At 40.8% G+C, this 18553-nt stretch overlaps 1 protein-coding gene across 3 annotated transcripts in view; it reads right to left on the reverse strand.

The window, feature by feature from the left end:
- Nucleotides 1–596: 596 nt before the first annotated feature.
- Nucleotides 597–18553, reverse strand: part of ccdc85cb (coiled-coil domain containing 85C, b) — a 38623-nt gene continuing 20666 nt past the window's right edge. Inside the window, exons 3-7 of one of the 3 annotated variants that reach the window (XM_027001066.3) lie at nt 18063–18101; nt 10158–10259; nt 4895–4987; nt 2606–2704; nt 597–2095 (exon numbers count right to left, since the gene is read on the reverse strand). In XM_027001066.3, coding sequence (XP_026856867.2) covers nt 2006–2095; nt 2606–2704; nt 4895–4987; nt 10158–10259; nt 18063–18101 — 423 coding nt within the window. In that variant the 3' untranslated portion in view covers nt 597–2005. The remainder of the gene's footprint in view (nt 2096–2605; nt 2705–4894; nt 4988–10157; nt 10260–18062; nt 18102–18553) is intronic. The other 2 variants (XM_027001074.3, XM_081696500.1) reach the window with 2 other exon arrangements.

Genomic DNA, 18553 nt, shown 5'->3' on the forward strand with positions numbered 1-18553 from the left:
ACAAAGACACTCATTAACATGCATCAGAATGTCTGAAAATAATATGCTAAATCCAGTACTTCAGAAAAGCTTATAAACATGTAGAACAGTTCTAAAAAAGAGACATTTAATTATTGTAATATTAAACAAATAAGTAATTATTTAGCTTGGTAACAAGTTAGCAGGGAGCTGAAGACTTTGTTCAGCTATGCTAAACAGAGCTACAACGTTGGGTAATAATCTGATAGACATAACTGCATTATAGCTATTAAATAAAAAGTTCTAAAGTTCCTGCATGATTCTGCAACTGTCTGTTCTAAAGATTCAGGGAACATGATTGTCAACCATGCACAGCACACTATTGTAAATTGTGACATGGCTGGTTTTGGAAAATGAAGTGTACTGCTATATTCTTGGATAGAGTGCGTTTTTGATCTTTTGCCGGCTTGTATTTTGCCGGCTATGTTAAAATTTGACAACATGTTAAAAAGACAGCGAGACACCTACATGAGTGAAACCAAATTGCAGTTTCACCCAGTTTGAACTATGGTTGGTTGTACCCATCTCCTGCAAACAAGGGAAAATGTAAACATAGAAGTATCGTTATAAAAATCCTGTCATTCTTTAGTAGTGTCTTTATTTAACAAAAACAAATACACTTGGCCACTAAAAAGATGAAAGCAACACTTATGAAATAAGTAATAACAACATGACTACGCTTTTGTACATTATTTTACACATGATCAAAAGTTTCTACAAAGTACAATACTTATGCACAAAGACTTGGGGCAATATTTCACAGTAGGTAACACTTATGTGATTTAACCCATGGGCAGTGTGTATCATTAAATCAGGTGTTCACCTTAATTTACCCTTGACCCCTTCTAAGTACTTACTAAATTATTTCTAGGCTCCTCATACAGTTTTTATATCAATTACTTAGTTCCCCATCCCCACTTAACTCCAATGGCATCACACACATTGTAAACACAAGCCTTGTCTGACAGGGACAGAACTGTTCTTCATAAACCTTCACCAAGAATCAACTTTTGTAGATGTAAAGGTTTAGTTTTGCTTCTTCTACTTTTGTGCTTCAGTGAATGACTGTATTCATCTGCTGAGTGGGGATGTCTTCCTGGACTGAGGTAGTCTCTGATGTGGGTTGTTTTGAAGATAGTGTGGTGTGGCCAATATCAGTTTGAGCCACATTCATGGTGGTGTATTACTTGTGGCCCCAATTAGCTTAATGTGAAAAAGTAAAAATAGAAAATTTGAACAAAAGCAGTGCAAATCATGATACAGATCGCAGAATGAACAAACAAACAGTAACTAAAACAAACACTGCCAGTGAGTTTTACACTGATGTCTCCTGTTTATAAACAAAAACGAGCGGTTTGTCCAGGAATCCAAAAATACGAACCAAAGAAAAGAATGAACTGACTCGGGGAATATGTTGACCTCATGATTAAAAATATATTTTAGTTTTCTTAAGACATATACTTCAAGCAAATTAATACTGACAAATCAATTGGAGTACATTTATAAATGGCTTTGATTGTAATTTAGTTGAGCTAATGGTAACTTGTGGAAATAAAAAGCAGGAAATGTACATATATTGATACAAAAACTTTTTGAGACTTCTAGAAAATATCCAAAACACAATTAACGGTGATCAGAGGTGATTTTGGGTTAACTTCCCCTTTAAATAGAGCAAAGGGCTCAGCAGCACCAAATCACAAAAGGGTTTTTGCCCATGCTTAAACCAGGAACAATGATTTGGCAACAAAAACCCCCCCAAACAAACAAACAAACAAACAAAAAACAGTGGACCTGCTGGTGCAGAACAACTGACTGGGGACTCTGAAGGAACTCCATGACCAAAGCACTGGTTGGAAGTGGTATCAAGTGGAGCCGAGATGACTATTGGGCTGTTCTGTGGTTAGGTGTGAAGGAATGTCAGGGGCTACTAAGGAGTACTGAGAGGTGAACTGGGTCTTTGTTCTAAGCTGCCACAGGGCCACCACTGCTACAGAGGGCCTTTGAACTGATTTCCGGAGAGATGCTGTCGGATGGACGGCTTTGATCCAGCTGCATCTCCCAGCTTACGCCACACCACCTGGAAAAACACCCCAAACAATGCACACACACACACACACACAAAGTTAGACAAAGGTTTCTCAAAAACAATGTCAAACTTTAATCAACAGTTTACAATGGCCCTAAATACAAACGTGACCATCTGCTGGTGGCGCTTAAAGGTGAGGAGAGGATATAGACTTTTTTTTTTTTTTTTTGCTCCTACATTCCACAAAGAGACCATACAGGGCCTCACTCCATCAGCTTGGTTTTCATTGCACTGAGTGACAGAGAGGCACACTGGTAAAGAGCCCTGTTCCCCATAGCATTTGCTCTAAAGAAAACAAAATGTCTTATTGTCTTATTAAGCCATCCAATTAGAAATCTGCCAGCTCACAGTTGCCAGCTCAGAGTAGCTGACCATTTTACAAAACACAAAAGAGGGACAGACTAACATATTTAAAAAAGGTAAAAAAAGGCAGAAAGAGAAAGAGATAGACAGAGAAAGGAAGAGAGTGAGAGAAAGAGAAAGAAAGAGGAGCTTGCCTACATTGCACATTTCTCGCACAATGGCCTTCTCTTTCTCACTTAGGTCCTCCTCATAGTCATCTGGAAGTTGCTTGTCCAGGTTTTCGTGAACCTCCAAGACCTGTCATTACAGAAGAGTACTTAAACATTAAACATAAGAACACATTGCTACCTGCCCTTTCAGTCAAGAACCTGACCTGCAAGCAGAACAGCTCCCAAATGAGACAGGGGTTGAACTGGAACTTGCTGCATTGCACATTTCAGCAAGGGTAAAACAGAAGCTATTGTGAATCCAAGGACAGAGGCAGGTCACCCTTTCCGAAGTGGGTATGTCATGAATATTCTGCTAGCAGCAATGCAAGTTTAATGAAATCAGCACCACCAAGGTTAACCTGCTCTTCGGCGGAGGCACCGTTGATGGAAAACATTTAGTTTCTGGGCGATCCTCTTTGTGTTCCTCCAGGTTTCACTAGCGTAAATGGCGGTTGGGGTGACGATCGTGGAGTACAGACGCATTTTGATTCCTGTATTGATTGTTGTTGAGGACCAGATGCGGCGTAGACGCTGGGACACACCCGCCGCCTTTCCAAACCTACATCGAACGTCTGCTTCTGAGCCACTGTCATTATTAGATACTATGCTGCTGAGATATGTGAACTCGTCGATGTCCTCCACCGTTTGCTGCCCACCTTGGTTTGACGATTCACCCGCATGACCTTGGTTTTGTCTGTGTTAATGCGCAAGCCAACCTTTTCCGCTTCGCCCTCAAGGCATGTTGTCATGGATTGTAGAGCCGGTTTTGTATTCGCTAGCAAGGCAATGTCGTCTGCGAAATCAAGATCAGTGAGATGAGATCCATTTGTCCAAGGGATTCCAGTCACTGGGCTCATCATCGCCTTTTTCATGACGTAGTCGACTGTGAGCAAAAAGAGAATTGGCGACAGGATACATCCTTGCTTGACTCCGGTTTCGATGTTGAAGAAGTCTGTGTAGCCATCGTCTGTCCTGACACAGCAGCTAGAGCTGATATATAGGTTCTGGAAGATGTTGACAAACCGTTGTGGAATGCCGTAGGCTCGTAAAACTTTCCACAAGGAGCCCCTGTGAACGCTATCAAAAGCGTTTTTGAAGTCGATAAAGTTGATGAGCAGGGGGCACTGGAATTCGATGCACTGTTCGATGATATTACGAAGCGTGTAAATTTGCTCTGAATCCGGCTTGCTCTTCACGGAGAATTTCGTCCACTGCTTGTTGTAGGCGCTGTAATAGAACACTGCAGAAGACTTTCCCAGAAACCGAGAGGAGTGTAATGGCCCGCCAATTGTTGCAGTCGGCGGTATTGCCTTTCTTGGGGAGTTTAACGATTACTCCTTTCCTCCAGTCACTTGGGACACTCTGATCTTGCCAGCACTTGTTGAACAGCACTGTGAGGGTGTTTGCAATTGTGTCTCCACCGTGCTTTAGCATTTCCAGTGCTATCTTGTCTAGGCCGGGTGCTTTGTTGGCTTTGAATGTTCGAATAGCCACCGTAGTTTCCTCGATAGTGATTAGATCAAGATTAACTACCAGGTCTGGAGGTGCGGTGTGGCTCCATTGTCATAGGTGTTGGCAGGGGTGGGCTGGTTCAAGGTTTCCTTGAAGTGTTCTACCCAGCGCGTGTCTTGTTCTTCTCTGGTGAGCAGAAACACCCCGTCCTTGTTTTTGATGGGTGCACTTGAGTTGCTCCATGCCCCAGTCAACTCTCGTACAATGCGGTACAGCGTCTTATTGTCATTCTTGCTAGCCGCCTCATGTGCTTCGGCTCCTTTGCATTCCAACCATGCCTTCTTGTCAGATTTGCAGCTTTGTTTGACTGCCCTATCCAGTTGCCCTGGACAAGATACTGTAAAATACTGTAAATGTAAGGTCAGCATGAATGTCTCTCTGGGGGCTTGGCAGCCACTGTTTGTTCGTTAGGTCTTCAATATTATTTCCCTGATTATTGAGTCACTGTCCAAGTAACTTGCAATGCAAACGGAAACAGAATGACGAGAGCTGACAGCCTTGACATAAAACCCTTCCATCTCCAAAGTATTGTTTCCAGTTTCCCAAAACTACTGAAGCATAACGGTCATTGTAAAAAGGGTGAAGAGAGTTTACACAATTCCCAACATAACACAGAGTCCTCTGATTAATGGCAGTCCTGATTTAGTTTTTTATAATTAAGTGTAAGATCTATGGAAAAATCTACAGAGTACCAGAATTAAACCATGTATTGGAGCTAAAAAATTAGGAGATGCAAGGCTGACACAGTCCATCCATCAGATAGTACCTTCATGGCATGAACTACTGCTTCAGGTTTCTGCATGGAGGAGATGAACCCTGTGGACGGTGAGGACTCGCTTGTCTGTAGCCGCCCTGTCCTCTAAGAACAGAACACACACAGCAATCAATCATTTTACATGGTCCATGTATCTTTGGTCATTTAATTTTCATTTTCAATACTGAAAAACAGGTAAATGGGTAAATTCTTGTTTTCGGTTATGTTGTTGTTTGTCTAAAATACAAGAAACAGCTTGGTTTTGGTAGTTTCATGCAACTAATTAACATTTATATTTACGGCATTTAACACTCTTATCCAGAACGACTAATCATAAAATCAAATAACCAACACACCAAAATGCTCCATGAATGCTTTGCTAATTGGTTTCCCATTTCTTATCCTAAAATAGAAAAACAAAAAACAACCCCTTATTACTGATTCATGCTCTCAATCGGAAATTAAAGAAATGAGAACGGCTCAAGCAGAAAAAAGTATTTTCTTTATGCCTACAAAACCAAAATATAGTAAATATGGGACTAAAGTGATCAGTCTGTGAGGTCACAAGCACTCAGTCTTTCACTTTTCACTGTCTGCAGATTTGAAGATATGTTAGCACTGCCTAACACCATAAGAAATTGTGCATAATATGAAAATTGTAAGACATTAAAGTACATATATAAGAAATGCTAGTGTTTTATTATGCAATTATTACTATGACTATATAGGTTGACAAAAAAAAAAAAAAAAGACCAAACTGAATGGCTGCTCTCATCAACCATTCCTGGACAGGTCATACAATTACAAACCTTTTACATTTTCATCAATTTGCACACATATGTCTGGGGTAAATATACCCTCCTCAAGGCATGACTGACATCAAACCATAATTTCTTAAAGTATGCGTGGCACATGCACCAAACAAGATTCATAGCCATCTGACACTTTCTTTTTAGGATAAATAGGGCATTAATTAATTTTGACATGTTTATTGTAAATGAAATAATCAGTATAGCATCAGAGAGGGAGAACCAAGTTGAGCTATTGCCTCAGATAATGACAGATGTGTAAAATGTGTAAAGAAACCATCCTTAAGTAAAATAGTATGGGTAGCCTACTGTTTCACAATTTAAGTAGAAAGTAAACATTTTAATAAATGAGTTCAGCAAACCAAAGGTCTTTTATTCTATGGCAATAATGGTCAAGAGTGTTGCTTCTAGATATCTAGCTTTTGCAGAAAGGAAGGAATATCTCAAGAAGCACCTGTTTAGTTTCATTATATAATTATCATGCCCTCAATTAACTAATGCATGTTTAGCCTAATCAAGTCTAAAAGTATGTTGATCGGTCGAATGCACCTCATGGGACTAATCACCATCACTCAGAAGTTCACTTTGGTGTGTAACACATTAAGAAGCCACAAAGAGTTTATGGATGGATGCCATAGTATGTCCGTCACCAACCATGCTTCTTGAGATATTCCATCCTTTCTGTAAAAAGGTACCAGGAACAAGACTGTTGATCATTATTACCATAAAATAGAATACTTTTGGTTTACTAAAGAATTTATTTAATCAGCCTCTTCTTTTAAATAGGCTACTTAAATATGTAAAATTGTGCTCCATCTATCGTAAAAAAAAGATGCAGTTGACTATGGATCTGGCACATGTGCGGCACATAATATACTGGTCTTCCATTATTGCAGTGTGTCTCTTTAGTCGAAGCTGAAGAAAAAACAAAGTCCCTGGCAGTTAACTGTTCTCCACTGTATGCACTGCAAGGTTCTTTACCCCGTTCACAGTAGCAAATGAAGAATAATGTTGAAGTATCTTCATGGCCTCATCCCTCTCTATGCAAAATTATTGTTCAATTTCAGTTGATTTGGCTCTGGAATTCTCTCCCTAAAATCAGAGAGACAATATCACTACTTTTGAATCTTAAACTGGATTTATCAGTAAAGTAGTTTTTTGCTGAATATTATTTATTGGTTTATTTTTATCTTGGAATATAATGTCCAAGATAAAAATAATTCCTATTTGTGAGAGTGCCCATATAAGAATGGAATTTAATGACATGATCACTGTCCAGAAACCTGCAGAATTTACTTTTTTATATATTATAACATATATTTCACCATGTATTTTGATTTTACGCGCACACACAAACACAAACAGAGAGAGAGAGTTAGTAAAAATTGCAGTGTAGTACACAAGGTTTCCAGAGAAAAAACCTATTTCAGACAGGACCTTCAAGACAGCACTTGCTTGCTCAGCTGGTTTAGGACCTGTGTCCAAAATATCCTGTGTCTCTGGAAATCTTGCATATACACATTTTTACTACATATTCTTTTTCTTTCTTTCTTTCTTTCTTTCTTTCTTTCTTTCTATCCATCTACACACAAACACACACACACACACACACACACACGCACACACGCACACACACATGCACACACGCACACACACACAGCTCTGAAAAAAAATAAGACACCAAATCAATATTTGGTGGAATAACCCTGATTTTTAATCACAGCTTTCATGCTTCTTGGCATGCTTTCCACCAGTCTTTCACAATGCTGTTGGGTAATTTTACATCACTCCTTCCAGAAGCTTTGTATGATGGCTTGTGACCATCCAGCTTCCTGTCTTGATCCGGTGGTCCCACATTCACAATTTGATTGACCTGGCTGTGTGACATAGAGCATTGTCCTGTTGAAAAAACCAATCATCAGAGTTGGGGAACACTGTCAGAACAGAAGGAAGTAAGTTTTCTTCCAGCATAGTTTTGTGAGTGGCTTAATTCATGTTTCCTTCACAAAGAAAAATCTGGCTAATTCAAGCCTTTGCTGAAACACCCCCAGTTGATCACCAATCCTGCAACAAATTACACAGTGGGTGCAAGACACTCTGGCTTGCACGCCTCTCCAGGTCTCTGTCTTACCATTACATGACAAAGTGTTGGACAAAGATGAAAATTGCACTCATCATAGAAGATTACCTTACTCCAATCTTCTATGGTCCAATCCTTGTGGTCTTTCGCAAACTTCAGTCTGGCTCTTCTTTGCTTCTCATTGATGAATAGCTTTTTTTTTTTTTAGCTTGGCATGACTTTAGCCCTGCCTCCAGAAGCCTGTTTCAAACCGTCCTCTCTGTGCAATTCACCCCAGCTGCTGTATGCCATTCCTTTTGTAGGTCACTTGACATCATCTTACAGTTGTTAAGTGATATTTGAATGAGGTGATGATCATCACGGTCAGTAGAGTCATTTTTTACCTCTGCCAGTCTGTAGCTGTTGTTGTCCCATGTGTTTGCTGCTTGACCTTGTTCTTATGAATCATAGTTTTTGAAATGTTCAAGATGGAAGCATCCTGACGCTCACTGTATCCCTCTGCCAGTAAAGCTACAATTGAACCCCTCTTTTCCTCATTAAGAACCTTTCTTTTCAATTCTTTTGGCATAGTCTGTAGATGTATTTTTGACTACACTTACTTTTTGGGTAGTCTTAGCACTGATTTTCCCATCCAGCTGGTTCTATAACAAGAGAATAGTGATGATAGCAGCAGTGGTTTTTATGCTATTGCTCATTAGAATAGGATTTCGTTAAGGTGATCACCTATTCAGCATCTCATTAAGTAGAATGAGGTGTGTCTGTGAAGGAATTCAACAAACACTTGAATGAAATGGCTGCTGTACATGTGGAGATGCTGATTTAAGAAAAAATTGTAGTGGTCTCATTTTTTTTCCCTAGAGCTGTGTGTATATATATATATATATATATATATATATATATATATATATATATATATATATATATATATATATATATATATATATTTTTTTTTAAATCAGCCAGGGGTCTGCAAGGGTCTGAACCTGGACAACTGGGTTGAAGCCAAAACAGCAGGTCTTGTGTGGTGTTCCCAGTATGCAGTCTGTAGTACCTACCAAAAGAGGTCCTAGGAAGGACAACCCGAGAACTGGCCACAGGGTCATGAGTGAGGTGGTGAGTGAAGGCTAGCCTGTCTGATCTGATCCCATAGAAGAACTACTGTAGCACAAGTTGCTGGAAAAGTTAATGACGGCTATAACAGAAAAGTGTCAGTACACATAGTGCATAGCAGCTTGCTATGTCTGGAGCTGCGTGGCCACAGACCAGTCAAAATATCCATGCTGACTCCTGTCCACCGATGAACTAGACCATGGAGTAATGATGAATCATATTTTCTTTTACACCCAGTGGATGGCTGGGTGCATGCTCGTCGCTCACCAGGGAAGAGATGGAATCAGAATGCACTACTGGAAAAAGGCAAGCTTGTGCAGACAGTGTGATGCTCTAGGCAATGTTGTGTTGGGAAACCTTGTGTCCTGCTAGTCATGTGGATGTTACTTTGTGACATTCCGCTCATGACATTGATGTTGACAAAGGACACTCCTTCGTGGCACTGGTACTCCCTAATGGCAGTGGCCTCTTTCAACAGGATAATGCGCCCTGCCACAATGCAAATATTGTTCAAAAATGGATTTGGGTACATGGCAAAACAGTTCAAAGTGGTGACTTGACGTCCAAATTCCCCACATCTCAATCTGATTGGGCAGCTGTGAAAACAGCTGGAAAAACAAGTCCAATCCATGAAGCCCCAACTTGTAACTTACTTGAAGAACTGACTGCTTATGAATTGGTGTTAAATACCACAGCACTCCTTCAGAAGTAGAGTTCATGCCTCAGTGGGTATATATAAATAAACAAACAAAACAAATATTTGGTAGACTATAAGGATAAAAAATATTAGGGCTCAGTCCATGACTTCAGGCCTTTGGGATATACTGGGGCAAGACAGGTTAGAAACCATTAAATTAAATCTCTGCATTGACTTTAGGAAGTCCTTAAGGGCAAACGATTTATTTAGACAAACTGACAACAAACGTCTTTACCTACCATCCTAAGCGGTCATATAGAAATGCAGCCCTTTACTTTTGTATTGTTTATAATCACTATTTTGTTTTGTCATTATTTGAGAACACCTGCCACAGCTATTACACAAAAATAAATATAATGTTATTGATAATCTGAGCACCCTTGTCTGAACCCTTTCCTGTGGCTGAGATGAATCTATCTGTGATCATGCTGATAATGGCATATTTTGGCTTGTATGTCAGTTCTATATTATTTAACGATCTGCTTTAAATTCATGTTATTTTGAAAGAGTTCTCTGTGCATTATATGTAAACTCTCTGGGATTAGAACCATAGCATTGTGTGTTCTGGTCAGCACTCACATTGAGCAGGGCTTCATGGCGTTGGGGTAGGGATGACAGCTGGGACTCTGAGTGGTAGAGAGTCATGCCCTTCCGCAAGGAGCGCAGGTCCCCAGGGTTGCACTGCCAGACCACAAAGAAAGACAGATTAGTGTCCCATGAATTTGCACCTTGCTAGACAGACGACACAGGACCATGTGAACAGAGTAAGGTGAACGGAGCAAGGTGACGCAACAAATAAGTAGCACTGTGGATTAATTGAAACATACTGAGAGACACTTGAGATTAAAATTCAGGAGGGCAACAACACTGAGCATTTGCCCTGCTCTAAAAAAAAAAGGTTACTATAGCTTCCCCTTGAGACTGGCTTGCTATTCTTTCTGCAGGAGGTTCACGTCTCAATGTTCAGAACACTGTCCCCCCCATGTTCCTGTCCACTGAACACTGTTCACTGAACATTGTTCCCCCCACACTCCTACCTACTGAACACTGCTAAGAACACTGTCCCACCACATTCCTGCCCACTGCAACAATGAAAGACCAAAGCCAACCAATCTGCTGGGCTTCCTTATGTGAATTCTTCAAGAGAGCTCACCAACGCTTAAGAATGCTCATATATTTGATGAACGCAATGCCATCCAATTCCAAAATAAACTTCGATAAGCTAATTATAGTCAATGCATTTCACTTAGACCCATGAAAATTAATTCTGTTCTGTTGCCTTTATTCGGGGAGTGAAAGAGCTGACACAAGCAGAAGTCTGAATCATTTAGAAAGCCTGTTTCAGTTTACAAGAGCCCATAAGATAGACATTGGGTACAGATGTAAATATCATTACACACACACACACACACACACACACACACACACACACACACACACACACACACACACACACACACACACACACACAGTACTGTGCAAAACTCTTAGACCACCATTAGATTTCTTGTTAGCAATGGTAATGACTATAAATAATTATTTTTGTCTCTTTATTAGAATACAACCATAAAATATGTGAAATGTGTTGTGTAATATTAAAAACTAGAAGAAAAAAACCCAGAAAAAACAAGTATTTAGTGTTATCTCCTTTACACTTGAGCAACAGCAGGAAAAGCCTAAATCTAAAGAATGCTGGGGAGTGCTGATAGAAGTCTGGTATAATATACCATATATAAATATATTTTAAAAAAAAATAAATAAATATTGTATTATATATATATATATATATATATATATATATATATATATATATATATATATATATATATATATATTTATATATATATATATATATATTCAGAAAACCTCAGGACAGTCTCCACAGAAGAGTTTAAGATGTTCTTATTCCATTTTGTTCTGAAAATAAATTAAAACAATTGTAGATTTTTCCATATTTTACTTTTGCTTCTTAATAAAGAGAAATAAATGAATATGGTCATTATACTATTGCTAAAGCAATCAATCTAATGGTGGCCTAAGAGGTGTGCAAAGTACAAACACACACACACACACACACACACACACACACACAGTCATGGACCAACATGGAGACAGACGCAGATGCAACTGAGACAGTTCCAAGGAAGAAAACAACTCCAGTCTGACTAGTTGTTTTGGCAGAACATTCGCAGAAACTTCCCCAGTTCCTAGTTAGTTCTCTTACATTGCCTGCCAGATTAAGGATGGTATCCTGATGGCAACCATTATTCCAAGGCATTAGATAATGGCAGACCAAGTTTGAGACATGAACTGGGGTCCATGATCCGACACAATACACTCAGGTATTCCAAAAAGATGAAACACAGAGTTGAAAAGCCTCTGCCATTTAGAATAAACCAGACTCCATGTGATAATCTATCAACTACATTGAGAATTGTTGTGAACCACTGAGATGGAGGGAGGTTGGTTAAAAAATTCACTGCCAGATGTGACCAGGGGTGTAATGGGATAGGAGGGGATGTAATTTCCCTGCAAGTAGGGATTTAGGGGTTTTGTTTTGAGAACATACTGTACAGGAGGCTACAAATTTAGGTATATCTCCTAACATATTCTCCCACCAATAACGTCTGGATAACAATTGTTGTGTTCGTGTTTCATCTGGGTGACCTGAAGTCATAGAGGAGTGAGCCAATATGATGAGGTGGTCTCAGCATGAAGGAGGAATATATTGCTTATCCACTGGGCATTTTGGCTGGATCGACAAACTCTTCCAGCCTGGTTGATGTCCTCATCAATCTCCCATAGGATGGAGGGTATTACACATTTAGGAGGTAATATGGTTGTGACAGGGGTTTTGAAATGAGGGTGATTGTCTATACTAAGATTCCTAGATAAAACAGTCTGCTTTTGTGTTCTGTGAACCAAGCAAGTAAGTGAATTGGAACCTTGATAAGAACAAGGACCAGTGGGCTTGTCGAGGATTTAATCTCTTAGCATTGCAAAGGTATTCCAAATTCTTACGGTCTGTCAGGACTTCAAAAGGATGAGAAGCCCCCTCTAGCCAATGTCACGATTCTTAAAGTGCTAGCTTGTTTGCAAGAAACTCTCGGTCTCCTTTGCTGGCTTCGTCCAACGAGCGTATGTCAATAGCTTTTAGGTTGGTGATGAAGGTTGATCTCCAGGTGGTTTTGGGTCGGCCTTGCTTTCGCTTTCCTCCTGTCGGTGTCCAGTGTACAGCTGCCTTTGAGATGCGTTTGTCTGGAAGACGTAGGAGATGACCAGCGAGGCACATTCTGTGTTCGGTGACGATTTCTTCCAGCTTCCGCAATCCACTCCATTGAAGAACTTCCTCATTGGTAATTCTGTCCTTATACCCAATATTCGGCGGAGGCACCGTTGATGGAAAACGTTTAGTTTCTGGGCGATCCTCTTTGTGTTCCTCCAGGTTTCACTAGCGTAAATGGCGGTTGGGATGACGATCGTGGAGTACAGACGCATTTTGATTCCTGTATTGATTGTTGTTGAGGAACAGATGCGGCGTAGACGCTGGGACACACCCGCCGCCTTTCCAAACCTACATCGAACGTCTGCTTCTGAGCCACTGTCATTATTAGATACTATGCTGCTGAGATATGTGAACTCGTCGATGTCCTCCACCGTTTGCTGCCCAATAGTTATCTGCACCTTGGTTTGACGATTCACCCGCATGACCTTGGTTTTGTCTGTGTTAATGCGCAAGCCAACCTTTTCCGCTTCGCCCTCAAGGCATGTTGTCATGGATTGTAGAGCCGGTTTTGTATTCGCTAGCAAGGCAATGTCGTCTTCGAAATCAAGATCAGTGAGATGAGATCCATTTGTCCAAGGGATTCCAGTCACTGGGCTCATCATCGCCTTTTTCATGACGTAGTCGACTGTGAGCAAAAAGAGAATTGGCGACAGGATACATCCTTGCTTGACTCCGGTTTCGATGTTGAAGAAGTCTGTGTAGCCATCGTCTGTCCTGACACAGCAGCTAGAGCTGATATATAGGTTCTGGAAGATGTTGACAAACCGTTGTGGAATGCCGTAGGCTCGTAAAACTTTCCACAAGGAGCCCCTGTGAATGCTATCAAAAGCCTTTTTGAAGTCGATAAAGTTGATGAGCAGGGGGCACTGGAATTCGATGCACTGTTCGATGATATTACGAAGCGTGTAAATTTGCTCTGAATCCGGCTTGCTCTTCACGGAGAATTTCGTCCACTGCTTGTTGTAGGCGCTGTAATAGAACACTGCAGAAGACTTTCCCAGAAACCGAGAGGAGTGTAATGGCCCGCCAATTGTTGCAGTCGGCGGTATTGCCTTTCTTGGGGAGTTTAACGATTACTCCTTTCCTCCAGTCACTTGGGACGCTCTGATCTTGCCAGCACTTGTTGAACAGCACTGTGAGGGTGTTTGCAATTGTGTCTCCACCGTGCTTTAGCATTCTTTTGTGTTCTGTGAACCAAGCAAGTAAGTGAATTGGAACCTTGATAAGAACAAGGACCAGTGGGCTTGTTGAGGATTTAATCTCTTAGCATTGCAAAGGTATTCCAAATTCTTACGGTCTGTCAGGACTTCAAAAGGATGAGAAGCCCCCTCTAGCCAATGTCACGATTCTTAAAGTGCTAGCTTGTTTGCAAGCAACTCTCGGTCTCCTTTGCTGTAATTTATTTAAGTTGGTGTAAGCTTGTGGGAATAGAAGACTATGGGGTGTAATTTTAGCCGATCACCTAGTCATTTTGATAAAGCTGCCCTGATGCTCACATCCAGGGCATCAACTTCCATTATGAATGGCTTAGATGGGTCAGGATGTCTGAGTATTGGCTCTGAGGTAATGGCCTTCTTTAGGAAGATGAATACTGCTTCAGCTTGGAGATTCCACTGAGCCCTTACGGAGATCCATGAGAGGAGTGGCTATGCTGCTATAGTTTTGGATGGAGCATCTATAGAAGTTCATGAATCCCAGGATTTTTAATTTTTTGACAGCTGTGGCAGTAGGCCATTGGGTCACTGCCTTGACTTAACCATCATCTATTATTACCTCATCAGCACTAATGATGTAACTGATGAAGGTCACATTTAGAACTCATAGTGGAACTCTCGACTTTTACATACTGTTGATTCTTCAGCAGATGAGTAAGGACTTAATGGATGTGTAAAATGTGTGTGTCCAGATGGGGAAAAAAAAAAGAATATATCGTCAATATAGGTGATGACAAATTTGCCCAGCATATCACAGAGAACGTCATTGATGAATGCGTAGAAAAAAGGGGTGTTACAGAGGTCGAACGGCATAATCAAATACTTGTAGTGTCCAGTGGTGGTGACGAACGCTGTTTTCCATTCATTTCCTTCTTTTGCATGGGCTAAATTGTATGCATTTCTGAGGTCCAGTTTTGTGAAATATGTTGCCACATGAAGCTGTTCTAGTCCTACAAGAACTAAAGATAAGTGATATGGGTATTTCCTTGTTATTGCATTTAATCACGGGTGGTCTATACAGTGTCTAAGTCCACCATCCTCCTTTCAGACAAAGAAAACAATGGCTATGGCAGGGGAAGAGGATGAAAGAATTAACCCCTGTGCTAATGCTTCCTATATATAAGTATCCTTAGCCTTCTCTTCAGTTCGTGTAAGGGACAGATTAACATATTTTGGTTTGGGACTTGGGAGTTGTCTTTCCTTCTATGAGGTCAATAGCACAGTCATATGGTCTATGTGGAGGGAGATGTGTGGCACTGTTCATGCTGAAAACCTCCTTTAAATATGGAGTGTACGGAAACAGAAAGAGGTTCTATACAGTTCTTAAAGCAGTAGGGTCACCAGGATTTGATTACAAGAGTGGACCACGAGATGTTTGGGTTGTGGCGTTGGAGCCAGGGTAGACCAAATACTAATAGATAGTCTGTGGAGTTAATGACAAAAAAGATGAGTTCGGAGTGAAACCCACTGGTGTGCATATGAATAGGTTTCATGAAGAGGAGACAGTCCCTTCTCCTATTGTTCTGCCATCTAAGGCATAGAGTCTCATTGGAACGCAGTACGGAAGTCCCTTTTGAACTGATCATATGATGACATTTGTCTCCTTGACCATATCGCGAGGTAGCCCAGTGAAGAGCCTTACCCATTAGGCAGGATTTTAGAAACATATGTGCTAGGAGGGGAATTATTGAAGCAGAGGCAGCAATAGAGCAAAATTCCATTGCATCCATTGGATCTATCTTCTTACTTGGCAGGCTTGCTTACAGGGAAGATGGTCTAGTCTATTCCATCACAATAGTAATTGTCCGAGGTTGCGTGGAGCTTAGAGACCGCAGGGTAAAGGATAGCTCTTTGATTTTCTCCACTATCAGCTGTAATTGTTTCTGCTGATTATGTTGTTGCTGAGTTGAGACTGAGTAAATCCCCCAAATAAGTGTAAATAATCTTGTTTGGTTAGCGATAGCAGAGGAAAGGGAATCCACATCTGCTGTCTGCATAACGGCAAAGTATTCTATGATGGACAAGCATGGAGACAGACACGTGCAGATTTGAGTAAATGAGATTTAACATTTATGAAAGCATAATCTGGGTTCAGGGTAATGCAGATCATAAACCAGAGAGGCAAACAGAGATAATATTCAGTGTACATGTGAAGGTCATGGCAATGCTTCACAGGAAACAAAAGCAAATGGAATAGTTTAAATACACTGGAAAATAATGAGAAACAGGTGAGCACAATCACTATTCTGGGGATGCAGATGCAGGGTGTGATTGGAGGATCCAGACTGAGGTAGTCACAGGTGGATGCTGGGAGAGTCTGAGCTAGGGAGTGTGACACATACACATAGACCAGTAATGGGGCCAGTGGTAGCTCAGTGGATAAGGTACTTGACTAGTAATCAGATGGTAGCCAGTACAAACCCCACCACCACCAGCTTGCCACTGTTGTGTCCCTGGGCAAGGCCCTTAACCCTCAACGGTTCACTTTGGATAAAAGCGATACTCTTCAAGGCATTTCAACAAGCCACATCACATTCCTCTATTGCTTCCTCTATGATTTACATTCATCACACAGTTGACTTTTGTCTGGTTTCTGAATGTTCCTACTATAAAAAGCAATGCAGGAGGTCACATCATTTACATCACTTCATGCCATTGTGAGGAACCTGCCCCAGTAGTTTCTGTCTTCCAGACTTACAAGCACCTGAAGACCATCCATCTTTCCAGACCTCTGCTGTTCTGTGGAAGGGAACATGCATCTTCATCTGAGAGCATGGACACATTTATATCTCCACACTGATCCACAGTTTAATGGCCAAGTAACATCCATCATAGTGCTCTTGTGCAGGACAGGACTGTCCTGTCATTAGACCATGTTTCAAGTGGGTAACAACTGTGGACAGCTCTGTCACCACCCCAGTGCATAATACCAGATTGTGTGTCATAACTGCCCGAGGGTAATCATCCTGTCAGCTCTTTCTGCAGTGAACTATGCCTAATCTTAATTTTAAACCACAGGATATAATACTAGGGTGAACAAGTCTGAATTACATTTGTATTGTGTCCTCACAACTCTGTGTAAGAATGACACATTATTGTTATTGACTTTCTTATAATAAGCCATGACTAGAAAAATTTCAAATAAGGGTCTGTTAAGGTGGTACCCTGATGTAATCATCCAAACACTTCTATAGGTCCTTGGGGTGTTATGGATCTCCTTTGATTAGAAATGTGTGATGTAAACAAGACATTACTTGTCATCCAACAATAAATAAACATAAAATACACCATATGAGGGGGTAGTGGGTGAGATTACAGCCAGAGGAGTATGCACCCCCCCCCCCCACCCGCCCTTTGAGTCTTGGTTCCTCTCAAGGTTTCTTCCTCATGCTCTAGGGAGTTTGTTTGCCACTGTCGTCCTTGGCTTGCTCACTAGGGGTTTGGACTCAGACATATGTAAAACTGCTTTGTGACGATGGCTGATGTAAAAAGTGCTGTATAAATAAATTTGACTTGAATTTGACTTGATATATCCAAGTACTAAGCAGCATTTACTTCTGAAACGAAAGGCACAGTAGTACAATCAAATAAATAAATAAAAAATGTAAAAGTTCCCTCCAAAAATGGAAAGTTCCTATTCTTTTTCACATCTGTCAGTTTGTTGCCTTTGAATTATAGATGCTGTATCTGGCTGCTTAAATTAATTATGCAGCTGGACACACATCCCTACATGAAGGGACATTCACTTTATCACATGCACCTGATCTCACTGAAGTTACTGGGGCAAAGCAAAGGCTTTCTGTAAGCGGTTAGCTGAGCATGCTATTCTCTTCAATAGCTGCCAATATTAACCTGCTTATTCAAAGCGATGGTGATTGAAGTTTAGTCAAAAGACAAAGGTTAGTCCCATAACCAAACAGAGAGAAAAGGAAACCCTGCAAAAGTGCCACTCAGAGCAGGTGAGCGAGACGCATAGAGAATTACCTTCAATGGTATCTTAGATAAGCTGTAACGGCTACAGGGCTGGGGGGAAACAAGAGACACAAAGGGTAAAATTGCAATTGAGCTTACACATTTAAATGATCACTTTTCAACCAGGTAAGGTCTGAAAATGTCCCATAACACTCTTAACTATCTACAGCAGTAATTCATGTACTTGTGTAAAAAAGCACCTTTAAAAAAAGCACCCATTCTTAGCTCTGTGCTTAAGTACATTCTCAGATGCGCCAAACACTCCGCTGAATATCATGCCTGGAGTGAACGGTGCCTACTGAGGTATCACCCTGTGTTCTACTTTTGAAAACAGAAGAATAGGTTCTCTTCCTGAAGAATCCTCTCACTGGACCTCAATGATATCTCCAATCATAGCTGCCCTGTGAAAAGCGGTGATCTGAGAGAGTTGGGAGCACAATCGCCCTTCAAATGGGACGTCCTTGCATGTGGAAAAAAGGCCCCAGTATTTTTTTCTTCATGAG

Source organism: Electrophorus electricus, chromosome 2, assembly GCF_041902795.1.
Source record: "Electrophorus electricus isolate QZ-2024a chromosome 2, ASM4190279v1, whole genome shotgun sequence".
Lineage (NCBI taxonomy): Eukaryota > Metazoa > Chordata > Actinopteri > Gymnotiformes > Gymnotidae > Electrophorus > Electrophorus electricus.